The following is an 18,319-nucleotide window of genomic DNA, read 5'->3' on the forward strand; positions in this document are numbered from 1 at the left end:
AGAAATATTTTCCTGGTTGCTTTAGAACTGCTTTTAGAAGCTTGGGAGGTGGTTCAGTGGCAAATTGCTTTCTTCTCAAGCAGGAGGACCTGAGTTTGGATCCCGAGTGCCGTTGTTAAAAGTAGTCATCATAGTAAATGCCTCTAATCCCCGTGCTGGGGAGGCTGACACAGGAGGATCCCTAGGGGCTTGCTGGCCAGGCAGTAGGATCCAGATTCAGCGAGAGGCCCTGTCTCAATAAAAAGTAAGGTGGAGAACAATTGAGGATGATCAGACCCCTGGCCTCCACATGCATACCTAGGCACGCACACCAGTTTAGACTCCAGAGATGCAAACTTCATTGGCCCTTTGGTTTGGAAATGGTTTTTGTCAGCAGTGTGCCTTATCAGGAACAGTTGAGAAGATTAGCTAACTGGTGATCACCAGCCTTGCCAAATGGGTGACTTTTTCCCCAGTAAATCACTGGGCTGTCATGCCCAAGCCACCATGTGATTTGTGGTAGTAGTAGTAGTCATCAAAATTTCAGTCTCTCGGTCATCAGACAGATATCCCATTGTCTAACTGCAGACCTGTGTCCTTTCTCTTGCTCTAGTTAAGTGCTTTCTCACAGGCATGCTCATTCTTCAGCAACAAATTGTGGAATGCCCTGCTATGTCTTTACCTAACTTGATAGTAGACTCATAAGTAGATTCTAAGTTGCTCCAAAATAGCTTGGAATAATTACAGTAGAGTCCCCAGAACATATTAAGTAACACTCAATATATATTGCTGGCCTGCCTCCTGTACAATGTAGGGAATCGTTTGTTAGGAAATAATAAGTTACATGGTAATCTGTGCTTGAGTGGCTTTAGAATATTTAGCATGAATGAAGAGAAAAGATGCTAGTAAGAGGGTGAAATGAAGGTAATTTTAACTTCAAAATGAATAAGCCAAACTTCTTTAACAATTTATATTATCTCTAGATTTTCAACTTTTCTGTATGATTTCTGTATTTTTAAAAGAGAGAGGAAAAAATTCCTTTAATAGTCTCCTTTCATGAGATCTACCCATATCATATGATTGATTGATTCAGTTACTTAAAACATGCATTTTTGTTGTCTTTTATATAATAGTGTCATTCTAGGTACTGAGAATATATCAAAGAATAAAAGAATAAAACTTACTTCTTCTCACTTCTGTATTCTAGCTAAAATATGTAATATATTAATACTAAGTACGATATTAGAAAACAGGGAATGCTGGGAATTTAGGAAAAGAGAGCTTTCCAGTGTGTGTGTGTGTGTGTGTTTATTTGTTTGAGGGTTTCTTTGTGTAGCCCTGGCTGTCCTGGAACTTACCCTTTAGACCTGCTGCTGCCTCTGCCTCCCTAGGGCTGGGATTAAAGGTGTGCTCGCCTGGCCTAGAACCTGCAATTTAAGTAGGTTGATCTAGAGCTGCTGTACTGAGAAGTGGCATTTGATAAAACTCTGCAGGAAGTAAGTGGCCAAGCTGCACAAGAAGAGAGTGATTCAAGTAAGGAACACAAGTCTAGGTCATGGAATAGTTGAGGGTGTAATGAGAGGCCATATGGCTGGTGTGGATGAGTCAGAGTAGATAGCAGGCCAAATAACATGGAGCATTTTCACTTTGGCTTTTGCTGCTTAACTGATGGGAAATCTTTGGAGGGTTTTCAACAGAGGAATGTCTTTTTTTTTTTTTTTTTTCTTTTCTGTTTTTTGAGGCAGGATTTTATGTAGTCTAATCTGACCTCAAACTTGCTTTGTAGCCAAGGATTACCTTGGGTTTCTGATCCTCCTGCCTTTATGTCTGGAACAGTGGCATTGTATGCATGTGCTACTGTGCCTGGTTTGTACAATGCTGGGGACCTGAGCTAGGGCTTTGTGCATGTTAGGCAAGCAATCGACCAACTGAGCTATGAACTTAATTTTCTTTCATTCATTCATTCTTTCATTCATTCATTCATGGTTTTTGAGACAAGGTTTCTCTGTGTAGCTTTGAAGCCTGTTCTAGAACTCACTCTGTAGACTAGGCTGGTGTTGAACTCACAGAGATCCACCTGCCTCTGCCTCCTGGGTGCTAGGTTAAAGGCATGTGCTACCACCACCCAGCTTATTTTTATCTTGTTTCCAGGTTGTCATAGGAATGATAGCATGAACGCCTTGGATGTACAGAAGCTCAATAACAGCATTGTGCTTTTCTTCTTGTCTAACCTCTTCCCTACAGGGCATTTTTAACCAGTTTCAGTGTAGCAGTGAAAAAGTGCTTCCCTCTGACACTCTCCGCAGTGCTCTGGCAAAGACTTTTCAAGATGAGCAACGCTTCCAGCTGGGAATTATGGATGATGCTGCAGAGTGCTTTGTAAGTGCTGCCCTCTTGCCCTCAATGATAAGGAGTAGGGCTGTTCATCTTCATCAAGGACTGACTATTTTATGATGGCATTTACTATGTCCTTGTCTCTGCATTGGGACTAGAAATTTCTCAACCTTCTAAGAGTTCGAGAGTCTACTGCTACAATATGAATTTTTGATTTTTTTTCCTTCAGGCTTAGGGTAGTTTAATGCTTGCCATTACATAAAACAGTAGCTTTCACCTTCAGGGGAACCAAGGCATGTTGAAGTACAAATTGTACTCCCAGAGCTTCTGATCCAATAGTCTGGCATAGGACCAAGAATAGCCAGCTCTAACAAGTGCCCAGGTAATGCTGTATTGATGGTGCTACTCTGGAGAACTGTATATTTTGAACTTCTCTCTTTCTTTCTTTCTTTCTTTCTTTCTTTCTTTCTTTCTTTCTTCCTTTCTTTCTTCCTTCCTTCCTCCTCCTCCCCCTCCTCCCCCTCCTCTTCCTCTTCCTCCTCCTCCTTCTTCTTCTTCTTCTTCTTTTTTTTTTTTTTTTTTTTTTGGTGGCTTTGGAGGCTGTCCTGGAACTAACTCTTGTAGACCAGGCTGGTCTGGAACTCACAGAAATCTGCTTGCCTCTACCTCCCGAGTGCTGGGATTAAGGGTGTGCACCACTGCCCTGCAGAACTTCTGTTTCTAACAGCATTAAATAGAGACTGTGATGTTCTTTGTAAACAGTTACATTGCTCTAGTGACTTTAATCCTTGGTCTCCCACCTCATAAGTGCTAAATGCATGTGCTGACATACAGAGTACCACAGGATATCTTTTCAAGTTGGATAAATAGTAACAGTTCAGAAGAGTTGGGCTCATTGGCTGGTTTTCATAGTGAGTTTAACTCTGTTTACTCTTTTTAAGACTTGATTTGGCAGTGGAGTCCTTGCAGGACTGGAACTTACAATGCAAATGAGGATGACTTTAAACATTTGGTGATCCTCCTGCCTCTGTCTCTTTGGTACTGGGTTTATGAACATGTGCCATTGTACCATAATTGAAGGCCAACCTTGGCTGGAGAGCAAGTTCAAGATCTGTCTGAACTATGTGAGATCCCACCTCAGAAGGAAAGACAGACAGACAGAGGCCAGTGAGATGGCTTGGTGGCACATGGTTAATGTGCTGCCAAGTCTGGTACTGAGTTTGGTCTTCAGGACCATATGGTGAAAGAAGGGAGCTGGTTTCCACCAGTTGACCTGTGACCCCTTCCCTCCCATGCATAGGCAGAATAAGTAATGAGCTGAAACCTTAAGCAGGATGTGGTGGCACATGATGTTTTTAATCCTGGCATTTAGGAGGCAGACACATGAGATTTCTTTCAGTTCAAGACCAGCAAGTTCCAGGCTTCCCAGGATTATAAAGTGAGATTTTCATAGTGAGTTTAATTCTGTCTTTTGTTTGTTCATTTGTTTTTCAAGACAGGGTTTCTCTGTAGTTTTGGAGCCTGTCCTGGAACTCTCTCTGTAGATCAGACTGGCTTCAAACTCACCGAGATCCACCTGTCTCTGCCTCCTGAGTGTTGGGATTGAAGGCGCGCACCACCACAGCCTGGTCTGTCTTTCTTAAGATTTATTTATTTGTTATGTATACAGTGTTCTGCCTGCATGAATGCCTGTAAAGCAGAAGAGGGCATCATGTGCTTTCTGGTAATTGAACTCAGGACCTCTGGAAAAGCAGCTAGTGCTTTTAACCCCTGAGCCATCACTCTGCCCCCTTGTTTATTTCTTTTTAAGACTGAGTCTTGCAGTGGAGTCCTTGAAGGACCAGAGCCCTATCTCAAAGTAAAAAAGGGGGTTGGTATAGGATTAATGCTGAATGAAAATGTAATATTAAAAGTTTATTTATTGGGATTGAGGATATAGTTCAGTTGGTAGAGTACTTGCCTACTGTATGTAGCCTGAGTCTGACCCCTAATGTATAAATCAGACATAAAAATGCACACCTGTAATTCCAGCACTCATGAAGTGGAAGCAGGAGTATCAGAAGTACAAGGTCATCCCAGGCTACATAGTGAATTTCAAGCCAGACTAGGATACAGAAGACCCTGTTGCAAAAAAAAAAAAAAAAAAAAAAAAAAAGAAAGAAAGTTATATACTATGTGATACCATTTATATAGTATTCTTGAAATGACAAAATGATAAATATGTGGGAGCAGCCTAGTGGTTGCTGGAGTTAGGATTATGGTAGATAGGTGAGGTATGGAACAGCTCTGTGGTGTCTTGATTGTCGTAGTGGTTACATGAATGTATATGATGAAATTGCATCCAAACCCAGTTCATGTAAAACCGGTAAAAAATCTGAATGACTATGGCTTACACTAATTTCCTCTGTCTGTCTGTCTGTCTGTCTGTATCTACTTCTCTTTCTCTCTCTTTCTTTTTCCTTCCTCCCTCCCTTCTTTTCTTCCTTCCTTCCTTTAAAAAAAGTTAAAAAAATTTAGAGATATTTCTGCTTTCCAGGAAGGCGTCTGTGTCTTGGGATGAATTGCTATCCAACTTGTCCATTTGGCTTTTAAGTGTATTGCTTTTGTATTTTTCCGGTCAGGAAAACCTCTTGATGAGAATTCACTTCCACATTGCGGATGAAACCAAAGAGGATATATGTACCGCCCCACACTGCATTTCTCACCAGAAATTTGCAATGACATTGTTTGAGCAGGTAAACCTGTCTATCCTCATGTCCTAGACTTTTTCTTTAAGAACATTTTGTCCAGCTGGAGAGATGGCTCAAAAGTTAAGAGTGTTGGCTGCTCTTCCAGAGGACCTAAGTTCAATTCCCAGTATCCACATGGTGGCTCACAACCATCTATATATAATTAGATCTGATGCCCTCTTCTGGTGTGCTGGTGTGCATGCATATAGAGCACTTCTATACATAAAAACAAACAAACACAAACAAAAACCAACATTTTATCTGGTGATGTAGAGTTAAATGGGTTTCCAAACAGTTCATGGCTGTGGATACTTAGTTTTGCGTTTCCCCTCTGGCGCAGTGTGTATGTACTAGCTGCGGTGCCACTTCTGACCCCCTGCCTTTCATCCAGATGGTGCATTACATCTCTACTACTTCCCTGTGGTGAGTTTTATGGAATTCTTTTTTTCCTTTAAGATTCATTTGTTTTTATTTTATGTGTATGAATGTTTTACCTGCATGTATGTTTGTGTATCATGCTCGTGCCTGGTTCCTACAGAGGTCAGGGAGAGTTTTGGATCCCCTGAAACTGGTGTTACAGACAGCCATAAGCTGACATTTGGGTGCCAGGAACTGAACCAGGGTCCTCTGGAAGAGCAGACACTGCTCTTACCTGCTACTCAAGACATTTTTCCAGCCCCTTCTCCTCCTCCTCCTCCTCCTCCTCCTCCTCCTCCTCCTCCTCCTCCTCCTCCTCCTTCCTTCTTCTTCTTCCTCCTCATCCGTCTTTTCCTTCTCCTCCTCCTCCTCCTCCTCTTCCATTTTTCAAGACAGGGTTTCCCTGTGTGGCTTTGGAGGCTGTCCTCGAACTAGCTCTTATAGACCAGGCTGGTCTCAAACTCACAGAGATCCACCTGCCTCTGCCTCCCAAGCGCTGGGATTAAAGGTGTGTGAACCACCATCTGGCTCAGCACATTCTTATGGAATTCTTTTTTGTACTGTTAGGCATTCCTTCAGTTGATTGGGTTTTAACTAAAGGCCACCAAATAGCATATATCCTTATTGCTGAATTTGTGCTATATTACAGAACTCCAGAATTCTTAGGCTTATTAATGGCTAGCAAATGGGATGAGAAATGGAGAGTCTCTGAGCTTTGGATTTGGGGACAAATAGACTCAACTGCGTTTGTAGGACACTGAGGCTAGCTAGTCAGGACATGGGGCTGTAGTGTAGTCAGCAAATGAAAATCACACATGCACACCACGCCTTTAATCAGAAGCTGATGGATCTCTGTGTGTTGGAGGCCGTACTGGTTTACATAGCAAGTTCTAAGACAGCCAGAGAGAGCTCACAATAAAACTGTGTCTTAAAAAAAGAAAAAAAGCCGGGTGTTGGTGGTACACGCCTTTAATCCCAGCACTCAGGAGGCAGGGCCATCTCTGTGAGTTCGAGGCCAGCCTGGTCTCCAGAGCAAGTGCCAGGATAGGCTCCAAAGCTACACAGAGAATCCCTGTCTCGAAAAACCAAAAAAAAAAAAAAAAAAAAGATTAAAAAAAAAAGATGATGTGTGAGTTAGGGTTTGTATGAATAATTTTGTTTTTTAATTTAGTCATAATTTGTTACAACATCTGCCATTACCTTTTTCCTTTTCCTGTCTTGAAGTAACCAGGCTATTTGTATGCTGGAAAAACGAGAGAAACCTTCTCCAAGTATGTTTGGTGAACTGCTTCAGAATGCCAGCACCATGGGGGACCTGCGGAACTGTCCGGTGAGTTAGAATGAGAAAGAGAACCCTGGCTTGTAGCATTGCCATAGAGCAGGTGGGAATATTTGAACTAGTGCTGTGTTGTGTGTGTATTTCAGAGTAACTGTGGGGAGAGGATCCGGATCCGTCGTGTGTTGATGAACGCACCACAGATTATCACAATTGGATTGGTTTGGGACTCAGACCATTCAGACTTGGCAGAGGATGTCATCCACAGTCTGGGCACCTGCCTTAAGTTGGGTGATGTATGTATTAGCTATCTTTATTTTTGTATTGTTCAAGCACTGGACAGACAGGTATGTTCTATGTGACAGTGTAGCATTTTGGACAGATAATACTTGCAAATTTGTGAGCCTCATGCACATGCTCATATACCACTTTTGTAAGGATGATAGAACCCTTTTAGAAAAAAAAAAAGGCACAGTTTTTGCCTGGAAGGACAGGATGGGCAGAACTTAGATATTGGTTAAAAAAAAAAAAAAAAAAAAAAACAGTTTCTATGGGATGGTCATTGTTTGTTCATACCAGAATGGTAACCATGGGAGAAAGTAAGGTCAAAGGAACAAGCTGTCTTGACTCTGGGACCTGAAGGAGGTAGTCTGGTGGTCTGAGCCCAAGAACAGGAAATTCACAGTGAGGACACCACAGAGAAACTACCATCAAGGCCACTCCCTTGTGAGGGGGGAAGGTTTTTTTTTTTTTTTTTAGATAAGAGAGAGAATAGACAGAGTCTGCTTTGGTTTGGTGGAGTCTGCTCCAGGACAGAGATAGGAGCAGAGAGAAAAGGCAAGGAGAGGCAGACTGGCAATTGCCAGGGTTGTGAAAGCAGAGAAGACTGGGAAAATAGTGGGAGAGTCCTGCCAGTTAAAGGGCTTATATTGCAGCAGGAGGAGGGCAGGTTAGTGGAACAGCCTGGGAACTAGCATGGGGTCTGATCTGTTGGAAACTTGTTTACATTAATAGAGGATTACATGCTCTCTCTGTAGATTGGCGGACTGTAGGAATGGACAGAAAGTGATGGCTTTCCCTGCCCCCCCCCAAAAAAAAATTCATTTGACAATATTCCTGAGGAATGCTGAGTGTTACTAGGTCAGAATGCAGCCTGAGCTGAACCCCGATTGCCATTTTGTAAGGTTGGGACTTGACCGACATAAAATAGCTTAGATGGTAATTTAGTAGCTTAGGGGTTTCCATGTATTTCTTTTGGGGAATGGGGAAACAAATGTGAGAGTAGGTCTCATTCTTCTCAGTCCTAAAGTAGAGACAGCTAGTATTTTCCTTCAGTTCAAGGAGAACCAGAAAGTCTGGTTTTCTTTGTTCTGGTTTCTGTCTGGGATAGTCCTGTGACTGTTCTTGTTTTAAATAGCCACTCTAGAATATATGAACTGTCTGGAGTCACATTTTGGGTCTCCTCAAGGAATGTAACTGAAGTAGATTGTGCACAGTAACATCTTAAAAATGGGGTTTTTGCTTGTTTTTTTCAGTTCATTTCTAATAAATAATCTGGACTAGCAAAACTATTTCAGATTGAAGGGAGAAGCAAAATACTGCCTTCATTAAGAAATGTTGGTGGCAAGCCGGGTGTTGGTGGTGCATGCCTTTAATCCCAGCACCCGGGAGGCAGAGGCAGGTGGATCTCTGTGAGTTCAAGGTCAGCCTGGTCTCCAGAGTGAGTGCCAGGTTAGGCTCCAAAGCTACACAGAGAAACCCTGTCTCGAAAAACAAAAACAAACAAACAAAAATGTTGATGGCCACTAGACATTGTAGCACACATCTGTAATTCCAGTATTTGAGAGACAGAAGTAGAGGATCAAGAGCTCAGTCATTCTTAGCTATACAATGAGTTCAAAGTCAGTCTGGGCTACATGTAGCTCTGTTTCAATAAAACAAAACAAAAGAAATGTTGATGGAAGAGCTAGGTGTGGTAGTACATGCCTGTAGTCTCAGCACAAAGAAGGCTGAGGCTTAAACATTGCTGTGTTTGAGGCCAGACTGGCCTACATAGTGAGTACCACCAGTCAGGGCTCCACAGTGTGGCCTTGTTTGAGGTGTGGGAGAAGGAAGAGAAATGTTGTGCTGAGGGATTATGTTAGATGGTTGACTATAATGGATCTTTCCCTTTTCCTTTTTTTTTTTCTTCCCATAGCTGTTTTTCAGAGTGACAGATGACCGGGCTAAACAGTCTGAACTATACTTAGTAGGAATGATCTGTTACTATGGCAAACATTATTCTACATTCTTTTTTCAAACAAAGATCCGAAAATGGATGTATTTTGATGATGCTCATGTCAAAGAGGTAGGAATATGCAAGGATCTTGAAGTATTTGGTGACTGAAATTAAAAAAAAAAAATCACACTTATTTTTCTTCAGTTTTTATTTCAATAATTTTGAATGGTGATTCTCTACAATGTTGGTAAGATACACACTTTGTGATGATTGGATTAGTTATTATTTTTTTTTCTTAAAAAGGATTTAATTCTTCTTATTTGTTGGGTTTTGGTGGTGGGGGCGTGGAGCAGGATATGGTTTCTTTGTGTAACCTTGGCTGTCCTGGAGCTCTCTTTGTAGACCAGACTGGCCTTTAACTCACAGAGATCTGCCTCTTGAGTGCTGTGATTAAAGGTGTGTGCTACCACTGCCTGGCTAATTTGATTATTTAAAATTGTGTCTGTGTAGGCACATTTGTGCCTGCCCACTTGTATGGGTGTGTGTATGTAAGTGCAGGGACCCTCAGAGGCTAGAGGTGTCAGATCCCTGGGTCTGGAATTACAGGTTTTTGTGAGTCACCTGAGTGGGTGCTGAGACCTGAACTCTAGTCCTCTTTGAGATCATTAATCAGTCTTAACTGCTGAATCATCTCTCCAGTTTCCAGTTGGTTGTTTTTCTGAAGCAGGGTCTTAATCTGTTGTAATTCAGGCTGGCCTGGAAGTCACAATGTAGCCCAGGCTGGCCTCAAACTTGTAGAAGTTCTCCTTCTTTAGCCTCCCAAATTACAGAAGAGCTATTACTTCTGGCCTTTATGTGTTAAATGTAAGGGCATTAGTTTTAAGTTCTATAATTGATGCAAACAGGACATTCAACATGGTTCAGTTTTTATAGTTGACAAATCATCATTATTAAATGGTTGATTTGAATGGGAACATGTAATGCAGCTAATTAGATTATGTGGTTAACACTGAGTTGTGGATTTTCAATCTGGCATTATCCATAGGTGATAATTTGTTTCAAGGCTATTAAAAATTATCTTTCCCAGGGTTGTGGTGGCTCATGCCTTTAAGAGTTTGAGGCCAGCCTGGCCCCCAGATTGAGTTCCAGGACAGACAGGGCTACAAAGAGAAACTCTGTCAAAACAAAAACAAAACAAACAAAAATTATCCCACAATTCTCATTTCCCTGGTGTTACTTATTAGAGGTTAACATGAAACATAGGGCTATATTGATTCTTAGAGCAAGAAACTTGGTCTTGTCTAAAGCAGACTAGGGATAAAATGGTTTAGATGTCTGCATCAGTTAGGAAGCCACCTGTCATAAAATCAGCAGGAGCAGGGGAGAGGTCAGGGAGAGAGTGGGAGGAGAGGAAGTGGGGGAGTCTGTGGTAGAGATGTAAAATAAATGAATAAATTTAATTAATAATAAAAAATCAGCAGCTATAGAGACTGCTGTAGGTATGCTGACCATATCAATCTGTGGATTTGAAGCAAAATCTTCCATAAATAGTATGTCAAATTCCCATATTCTCTTTTTTTTGGGGGGGGCGTGGGGAGCAACAAATTATTTGAACTTTAGGTTTTTTATCTGAAAAGTATTCTTACAAAATAATAAGGTTGGTATGTGAAAACATAAACTATGCTTTAATTAAAAGAATGGCAACTTGGTTTAAATTTATTGAATCTCTGTTACGAGTAAACTACCATACTAGCTAGTTGTCTACCTGGCAAACCATAACTTATACTTAAGAATGTGCCTGGTTCAAACTTAAGAAGGGATGAGTCTATTATGGGTTTGGTCCAGTTGTTTTTATGGCTGCTATGCTATTCTTCTACTATGCTAGCAGAGCTGAATCCATCACAAGGCTTCGGGTGAGAGGTTCAAATTGTCCATTCTAAGCAGTTTGACATTGTGTGTCCTACCATGTGAACTCTGAAATTGAATGTCATTTCTTCGAAGACAATTTTTTTTTTTTTTTTTTTTTTTTTTCGAGACAGGATTTCTCTGTGGCTTTGGAGGCTGTCCTGGAACTAGCTCTTGTAGACCAGGCTGGTCTCGAACTTGCAGTGATCCACCTGCCTCTGCCTCCCAAGTGCTGGGATTAAAGGCGTGTGCCACCACCACCCAGCAAATTTTTTTTTCTACCTAAATTTTGTTGTAAGAAAACTACATTAGGAAAAAAAAAAAGAAAACTATATTAGGAAAGGAATTATGTTTTGAATTGTGTATATGAAGGGTAATTGTCATATTCTTTTGGTATTTCTGGCTCAGATTGGTCCAAAATGGAAGGATGTGGTAACCAAATGCATCAAAGGGCATTATCAGCCCTTGCTGCTGCTTTATGCAGATCCCCAGGGTACCCCAGTGTCTACCCAGGACCTGCCTCCCCAAGCTCAGTTCCTGTCATACACCAAGACATGCTACGATAGTGAAGATTCAGGTGAGCAGCCTAACTCTTCCGCCACCCAGTAGAGTCAGATGGTTGGGTACTTAAAAGTTCAGCTCACAGTCTAGCTAGGAGAAAGAAGGTCTGTTACTTTGTAAGAAAGAAGTGCCAACTTGTACACAAGCTGATTAGCATCAAGCTTTGTTTTCTTCAGCTTTCAAGAGTGTGTTGCCCCAAATCAGCCTGCCCCAAATCAAAAGTGTTTGTATCAAGATACTAAAATGAAATTATAAGGGATACTTCAGTAGCCTTGTAACATTGTTAAAGGTTATTGATTCTTGCTAGCAGTGTTACAGTGGCTTAAGTGAAGTTTGAAAAAGATATGTATTTATTTTATTTTATGTGTATGAATGTTTTGCCTGTGTGCATGTTGCACTGTGTTTTATGCCTGGTGCCTACAGAATCCAGAAGAAGGTTTTGAATCCTCTGGAACTGGAGTTATGGATGGTCATGATCTACCAAGTGGGTGTTGGAAACTGAACCCCAAGTCCTCTGCAAGAGCAGAAAGTGTTCCTAACCACCGACCCATCTTGCTGGTCCCTGGCTTAAGTGAATTGTTAAGAAACACTAGATCACTACAGTACTAATCCTTGGAGGTGAAAGAGTTTTGTTTAAATTCCAAATGTAGAAGTGATGGTCCTCAATGTATGAATCAGTTGTTCCAGTCTAAGCCAACTGTTTGGAATTACATAATGCCTTCCTATAGAAATAACTTTGAGCTTACGACTATTGAGTCACAGGATACCCCGCAGAGGCTGATAATATTTGAACTATAACCCTTGTAATTTGGGCTTGATTTCTGTAAAGATACAGGACTGGCTTTTAGTATAGTTTTGAAAGAGAAGATACTTGCTTTAAAGTCTTTTCCCTCCTGTTGCTGTGTTTGGTCTGCTATCTGGTCTGCTGTGTTTCTTCCTGCTGTTTTGTTTTGATTTGGTTTGTCTTTTGAGACAGCCTTACTTTATAGCACAGACCAGCCTGGAACTCACTATGTAGCTCAGGCTGGTCTCTAGATCACGGTGATCCTCCTGCCTCAGCCTCCTGAGTGCTGGGCTTATACCAGGTCCAGCTGCTCTTCCTGTTTTGTCCCTTACCCAGACCTGCTCTGTTTCTTTCTTCAGTCCAGTGCCCATTTGTCTGTTGTGTTTATCTTAGCTAAGGTTCAGAGAAAAGCCTTCTTTTGGACATATTCACACTCATTCCCCAAAGATACTAAAAATGTGTTGTCAAGTTTTTAAAGCAACATATAAGACAATATAAAAGAGCTCTAAGTTAGGTGAGCACTGGCATGTGTGACAGTATAGGGGAGAGCTCTAAGATAGGTGAACACTGGCATGTGTGACAGGTTGGCCTGGGGCTTTCCATCTATATAGATCTTACGTCTCACAACTTTTTCATTTCTTCCACTTTCCCCCATAGGTTTTCTAAAAACCCCACAGTTTTTCACAGTGGCAGGCAAAGTGAGGGCTTCAGCAAGGTAGGGACAGGGGTGGGAGGAATTGTATGTGTGTCTGGATTACCTGGAAGATGGGTGTTGGGAAGAATGGCTCTGTGGTGTATTCCTCTCACCCTTCCTTCTAGGAAGTTCTTGCCTTATGGGTCTTTGTTGCGTCTATCTCCTTTCCTCACTTCTATCACTGTTCTCTCTTTCCTCACTTTTCCCTCTGTCTCCTCCTTCCTTCAGGAAGGGAGCCTTCCATCTCAAGTGACACTCGAACAGATTCCTCAACGGAGAGCTATCCCTACAAACATTCTCACCATGAGTCTGTGGTCAGTCACTTCTCTTCTGATTCTCAGGGGACAGTCATCTATAATGTGGAGAATGATTCCATGTCTCAGAGCAGTCGGGACACAGGTAGGGACTTAACATAGGACTCTGCTTGCCTGATTCAATTCCTGTATAGAAAGTCTCCCAAGAAAAATAAACTGGGGCAAGTAGTAACTAGTATAAACTAGTATATAAGGCAAGAAAGTGCAGAATTTGGGCAATTGAGTAGGATACAAAGAAACAAGATACTTCTGAATGAACACTCATGGCTCCATTGCATATAGGAGTGTATCAGTAAGGACCATGTGATATGACTGATTGTCAATGTAATTTTTCTTAAGTCTACTTTTGTTTGTTCTGATATCCTTTTGATCTCATTAAACCCTTTTTACCTTGTCCTTTACCTGCTCATGTTCATGCCATGGTTTTGAGTGAAAGACTTCAAAAGAAGTTGTATTGATGAGTGGGGAATACCTCATCATCTTCATACTAAGTTTCTGAAGGACAAAGGTACAAATAAAGAAAGGACGCCCTGCTTATTATTGTACATTCCACACAGAAGAATTCATGAATTGATTGTTTTTTAAATCTGTGCTGGTATCAGTGGAGGATGTCATTACAGGGCACAGAAGGAAGAATGGTGGATGACTACTGAGATGAAAAGTTATGAGAAATAGAACAGCTAAGGCATGAAATACTATTTAAATGCTTAAGGACTTTGGGGGTTAGTAAAGCTCATTTCTTTGGATTAATGCTTTATTCTCTTCATTAATTTTTTTTTCTTTTTAAAAAGATTATTTTTTTTTAAAGATTTTATTTATTATGTATACAGTCTTCTGCCTGCACGCCAGCAGAGGGCATCAGACCTCATTCAAGGTGGTTGTGAGCTACCATGTGGTTGCCAAGAATTGAACTCAGGACCTCTGGAAGAACAGTCAGTGCTCTTAACCGCTGAGCCATCTCTCTGGCCCCTAAAAAGATTATTTTTAGATATATGGGTGTTTGCCTGCATGGATATTTGTGTACCGTGTGTGTGTCTGCTGCCCACAGAGACCAAAAGAGGTCCTTGGATCCCTTGGAACTAGAGTTACACACAGTTGTGAACTGCCATATGGGTGCTAGGAATTGAACCCAAGCCCTCTGGAAGATCAGCCATTGCTATTAACCACTAGCCATTTCTCCCTCTTCCCCCTTAATACAGATAGAGAATTTCAAACAGTTCTAAATATGCAGCATAGAGCACTGTCCATGCTCATATATTCATCACCTACTTGCAGTAACTGTAACCCAAGACCAATGCAATTTTACTGATGTCCCTTATTCCTCAATTATTTTCAAGCAAATTCAAGACATTATATTCCTTCTTCCATAGATAGTTTAGTATATATTACAAAAACAAAAAATCATTTGCAAACATACTTAAAAATAGTAATAAAGGCATGGATGTAGTTCAGTGAACAGCGTGTGCTTAACATGTGCGAGGCTCTGTGTTTGAGTCCTGCACGGGAACAAAAGTTAAAGGAAAGTAATTCTACTTTCAGCTTCTGAGCACCTTGAGGACTTTGCTATTGTGAGTGCCGTCTTTGCTGGTTTGTGTGTTTTGCTCAAAATCAAAATGAAATTCCAACATTGCAATGGGTCTTTTAGGTTATTTCTTATTTTTTTTAGATTTATTTTATTACTTTCTTATTTTATGTGTATGTTTTACCTGCATTTGTGTGTGTGCACCCTGTCCTTGGCAGTCAGAAGAACATGTCAGATCCCCTGGAACTGGACTTACAGATGGCTGTGAATCATTTTAGGCTACTTTATTTTTGTTTTGTTTTGTTTTTAGAGACAAGGTTTCTTTGCATATCCCTGGCTGTCCTGGAACTTGCTCTGTAGACCAGGCTGGCCTGGAACTCACAGAGATCCTCTTCCCTCTCCTCCTGAGTGCTAGGATTAAAGGCCTATGCCACCACTGCCCAGCTACATCTTGTTTCTTAGGTGGTGGTTGGACTTAGAAGTTTGGTCGGACTCATTGGGTTTCTCTTGAAGACTGTTATGTGGATGGTGTAGGTACAATTGTTTTTTAAAGGCCATCTTTCTGGATTGTGAATCAGAGAGAAGCCACTCCTTCGAGAGAGTGATATATATGTTAAGTTTATCGTCAGTAGAATCCCTAGTGGTTTAACCTTGGTATCATTTAGTTGTTGTAGGTGATTTTCTCTTTTTGTAAGTCTTTCTCTTTGGCCCAAATAAATAGATGAATAAAAGCAATAAAAGATTGCATGAGGTGATTGGTTGAGAATAATGTCTATCACACTGCATTACTGATAACCTAAGTGCCTACAAGGTTCTTTGTATACCAACATGTCACAATGACATGTTAGCTCCCATGCATTTGAGTTCTGGGTGGTTTCTTTTAGTCTGTCATCACACTTAATTCACCTTCTGGGTTCCAGTTGCTTAGCTGATTCTATTCTTTAGAATCTGACCTTTTTTAAATAATATAAACCATGCTCTTACATTTGTATATTATGGACATGATGCTGGCAAAGTTACATAAAATACTGATTTTCCTTGGGGTTTCTCAATGATTATTGATAATAAATTATGAATGTTTGAGTGAAGTCAGATTTGGTAAAGCATAGGTTGGAGATGAGAATGAGAATTAATCAAAATTGAAATGCCATTTAAAATTCACATTTACAGAAGATTTAGAACTGAGTCCTAAAGCTATACATAATGAGAGCTATTGCCAAATAAAAGCAAATTCTGTCATCTTCAGTTTATGAGAGTGGAGGTAGGCGTGATGCATGCCTGTAATCTCAGTATTCAAGAGGCAGGAGAATTACTGTGAATTAAAGTCAGCCTGGACTATATAAAATAAAAGCAAGACCCTAACAAGACTCTGCCTTAATTAAACAATACAACCCAATCACCTTAGATTTAAAAAAGGAAGAAGGTGCCAGGTGTGGTGGTGTACACTGTTAGTTCCAGCACTTGGGAGCCAGAGGCAGGCAGATCTATATTGAGTTCAATCAAGACCAGCCTGGCTTACAGAATGAGTTCTAGGACATATGGGGTTACACAGAGAAACCCTGTCTCAAACAAACAAACAAACAAACAAACAAACAAACAAAGAAGTGGGGAGGGGACAAAAATATGTGGGTTCATGACATTTTTAGATAATACTTCTTTTTTTCTTGCCTTTGAAAAATAACCAAGGGCTGCCAGGTGTTGGTGGTGCACGCCTTTAATCCCAGCACTCGGGAGGCAGAGGCAGGTGGATCTCTGTGATTTCGAAGCCAGCCTGGTCTACAGAGCAAGTTCCAGGACAGAAAAAGAAAAATTACCAAGGGCTGATGGAGCAGTGCCTAGTTGGTCTTGTAAAGATATGATTCCTCATCACTAAAGAGCAGACAGGAGTTGTTAAAACATGTTTAGTTCTTCTGGGTCACTGGGAAAGATGATGAGTGTGGTTTGAGGCTGGTGATTGTTCAGGATATATTGTAGACTTGGAAGGCACTATTAAGCTTTCCTGCACTTACCTTTTGAGAGATTCTTACACTTACATGACATAGCTCTGACCGTACAGTTTCTGATCCATGTGTATAATAAACTTGTGACAATACTATAAGTCCCAAAGGGAGACCTAGGTTCTCAAGAGGGTGGGGGGTCAGTTGCAGAAAGCAGCTTGCTCCCATTTCCTTGTTCTTTCAGGGCACCTGACTGATAGTGAATGTAATCAGAAGCACACATCGAAGAAAGGGTCCCTGGTAGAGCGCAAGAGGAGCTCTGGGCGTCTTAGGAGGAAAGGTGATGAGCCACAGGCATCAGGGTACCACAGTGAAGGCAAGCCATCTGCAATCCTTTATTAAACTTTCTTTTGCCGAAGGGATTTTCCTTACTTTCTCAACTTTAGGATCAGGACATATGTAATTATTTTAAACCCTTTTTTCCTTTCATTCTTTGTGAATTTTAGGAGAAACACTGAAAGAGAAGCAGGCTCCTAGGAATGCCTCCAAACCCAGCAGCACCAGCAGGCTAAAAGATTTCAAAGAGACAGTCAGCAATATTATCCACAGCAGGCCTTCCTTGGCTTCTCATACCAATGCAGGATCTCCCTGTGCAGGCAGGGCAGGAGACCAGCCGGACAAGACACCACCAAGGAACTTGCCTTTACACTCTCGGGACTGGGAAACTGAGAGTATCAGCAGTGAGGCAAAATACAGTTCTTCCAGCAAGTACCGCCCAACATGGAGACCCAAACGAGAGTCACTGAATATTGACAGCATTTTTAGTAAGGACAAAAGGAAGCATTGTGGCTACACTCAGCTTAGGACCTTTTCTGAAGATTCAGGTGAGCAGAGAATGAGGGAAACAAGTGGGCTTTCAAATACATTTGATTTATGTGTTTAAAAATCCTAAGTTTTGGGACCGGTGAGATGGCTCAGAGATTAAGAGCACTGACTGCTCTTCCACAAGGTCCTGAATTAATTCCCAGCAGCCACATAGTGGCTCACAGCCATCTATAACAACATCTGGTGCCCTCTTCTGGCGAGCAGGCAGAATGCTGTATACACAATAAATTTTTAAAAAAATTCTGATTTTTCTGGTATAGCTGGAAAAGAACATCTTTACTCTGATGTCATGTGGTTTTGAAGATATGTCTTCATTGAATAGATGGAGGGTTTAGTTAGATTTTCATTTAGGCAAATGCTAAATATACCTCTTCTATATTTGTCCTTTGGAATAGCTAAAGAATTTACACCAGATGAAATAAGCAAGCCATCTGCTTATGACATTAAAGCTGGTGGGTCAAGCTCACAGCATAAACCCTGGGGCCCAGCCCGGCCAGGTGCTCATCTTTTAGAGCAGCATCCACGCCTAATCCAGCGGATGGAATCTGGCTATGAGAGCAGCGAGAGGAACAGCAGCAGCCCCATCAGCTTGGATGCAGCCCCTCCTGAGAGCCTGAATGTGTACAGGTATTATCTGGTCTTTTAATAGCGATAGTTCTTTGCAGCAATGTGAGCTACCTACTTGGAGCTAGGTTTTAGCACTATCTGACCATAGTCTCTACTTACTTTTCTATAGCAACAGCGCCCTCTGTGGGGAGGAGTAG

The 18,319-nt window shown here is 41.3% G+C and overlaps 1 protein-coding gene across 13 annotated transcripts in view; it reads left to right on the forward strand.

The window, feature by feature from the left end:
* Positions 1 to 18,319, forward strand: part of Usp54 (ubiquitin specific peptidase 54) — an 88,727-nt gene that overhangs the window by 35,979 nt on the left and 34,429 nt on the right. For 5 of the 13 annotated variants that reach the window (XM_035452294.1, XM_035452295.1, XM_035452296.1 and 2 more), the window contains 11 exons: positions 2,224 to 2,358; positions 4,935 to 5,048; positions 5,383 to 5,465; positions 6,684 to 6,789; positions 6,861 to 7,031; positions 8,933 to 9,082; positions 11,267 to 11,435; positions 13,126 to 13,296; positions 16,915 to 17,046; positions 17,177 to 17,554; positions 17,951 to 18,182. In XM_035452294.1, coding sequence (XP_035308185.1) covers positions 2,224 to 2,358; positions 4,935 to 5,048; positions 5,383 to 5,465; positions 6,684 to 6,789; positions 6,861 to 7,031; positions 8,933 to 9,082; positions 11,267 to 11,435; positions 13,126 to 13,296; positions 16,915 to 17,046; positions 17,177 to 17,554; positions 17,951 to 18,182 — 1,841 coding nt within the window. Of the gene's footprint in view, positions 1 to 2,221; positions 2,359 to 2,542; positions 2,696 to 4,934; positions 5,049 to 5,382; positions 5,466 to 6,683; positions 6,790 to 6,860; positions 7,032 to 8,932; positions 9,083 to 11,266; positions 11,436 to 13,125; positions 13,297 to 16,914; positions 17,047 to 17,176; positions 17,555 to 17,950; positions 18,183 to 18,319 lie in introns of those variants that run through there. The other 8 variants (XM_027387552.2, XM_027387558.2, XM_027387559.2 and 5 more) reach the window with 6 other exon arrangements.

Source organism: Cricetulus griseus (assembly GCF_003668045.3).
Source record: "Cricetulus griseus strain 17A/GY chromosome 1 unlocalized genomic scaffold, alternate assembly CriGri-PICRH-1.0 chr1_1, whole genome shotgun sequence".
Taxonomy (NCBI): Eukaryota; Metazoa; Chordata; class Mammalia; order Rodentia; family Cricetidae; genus Cricetulus; species Cricetulus griseus.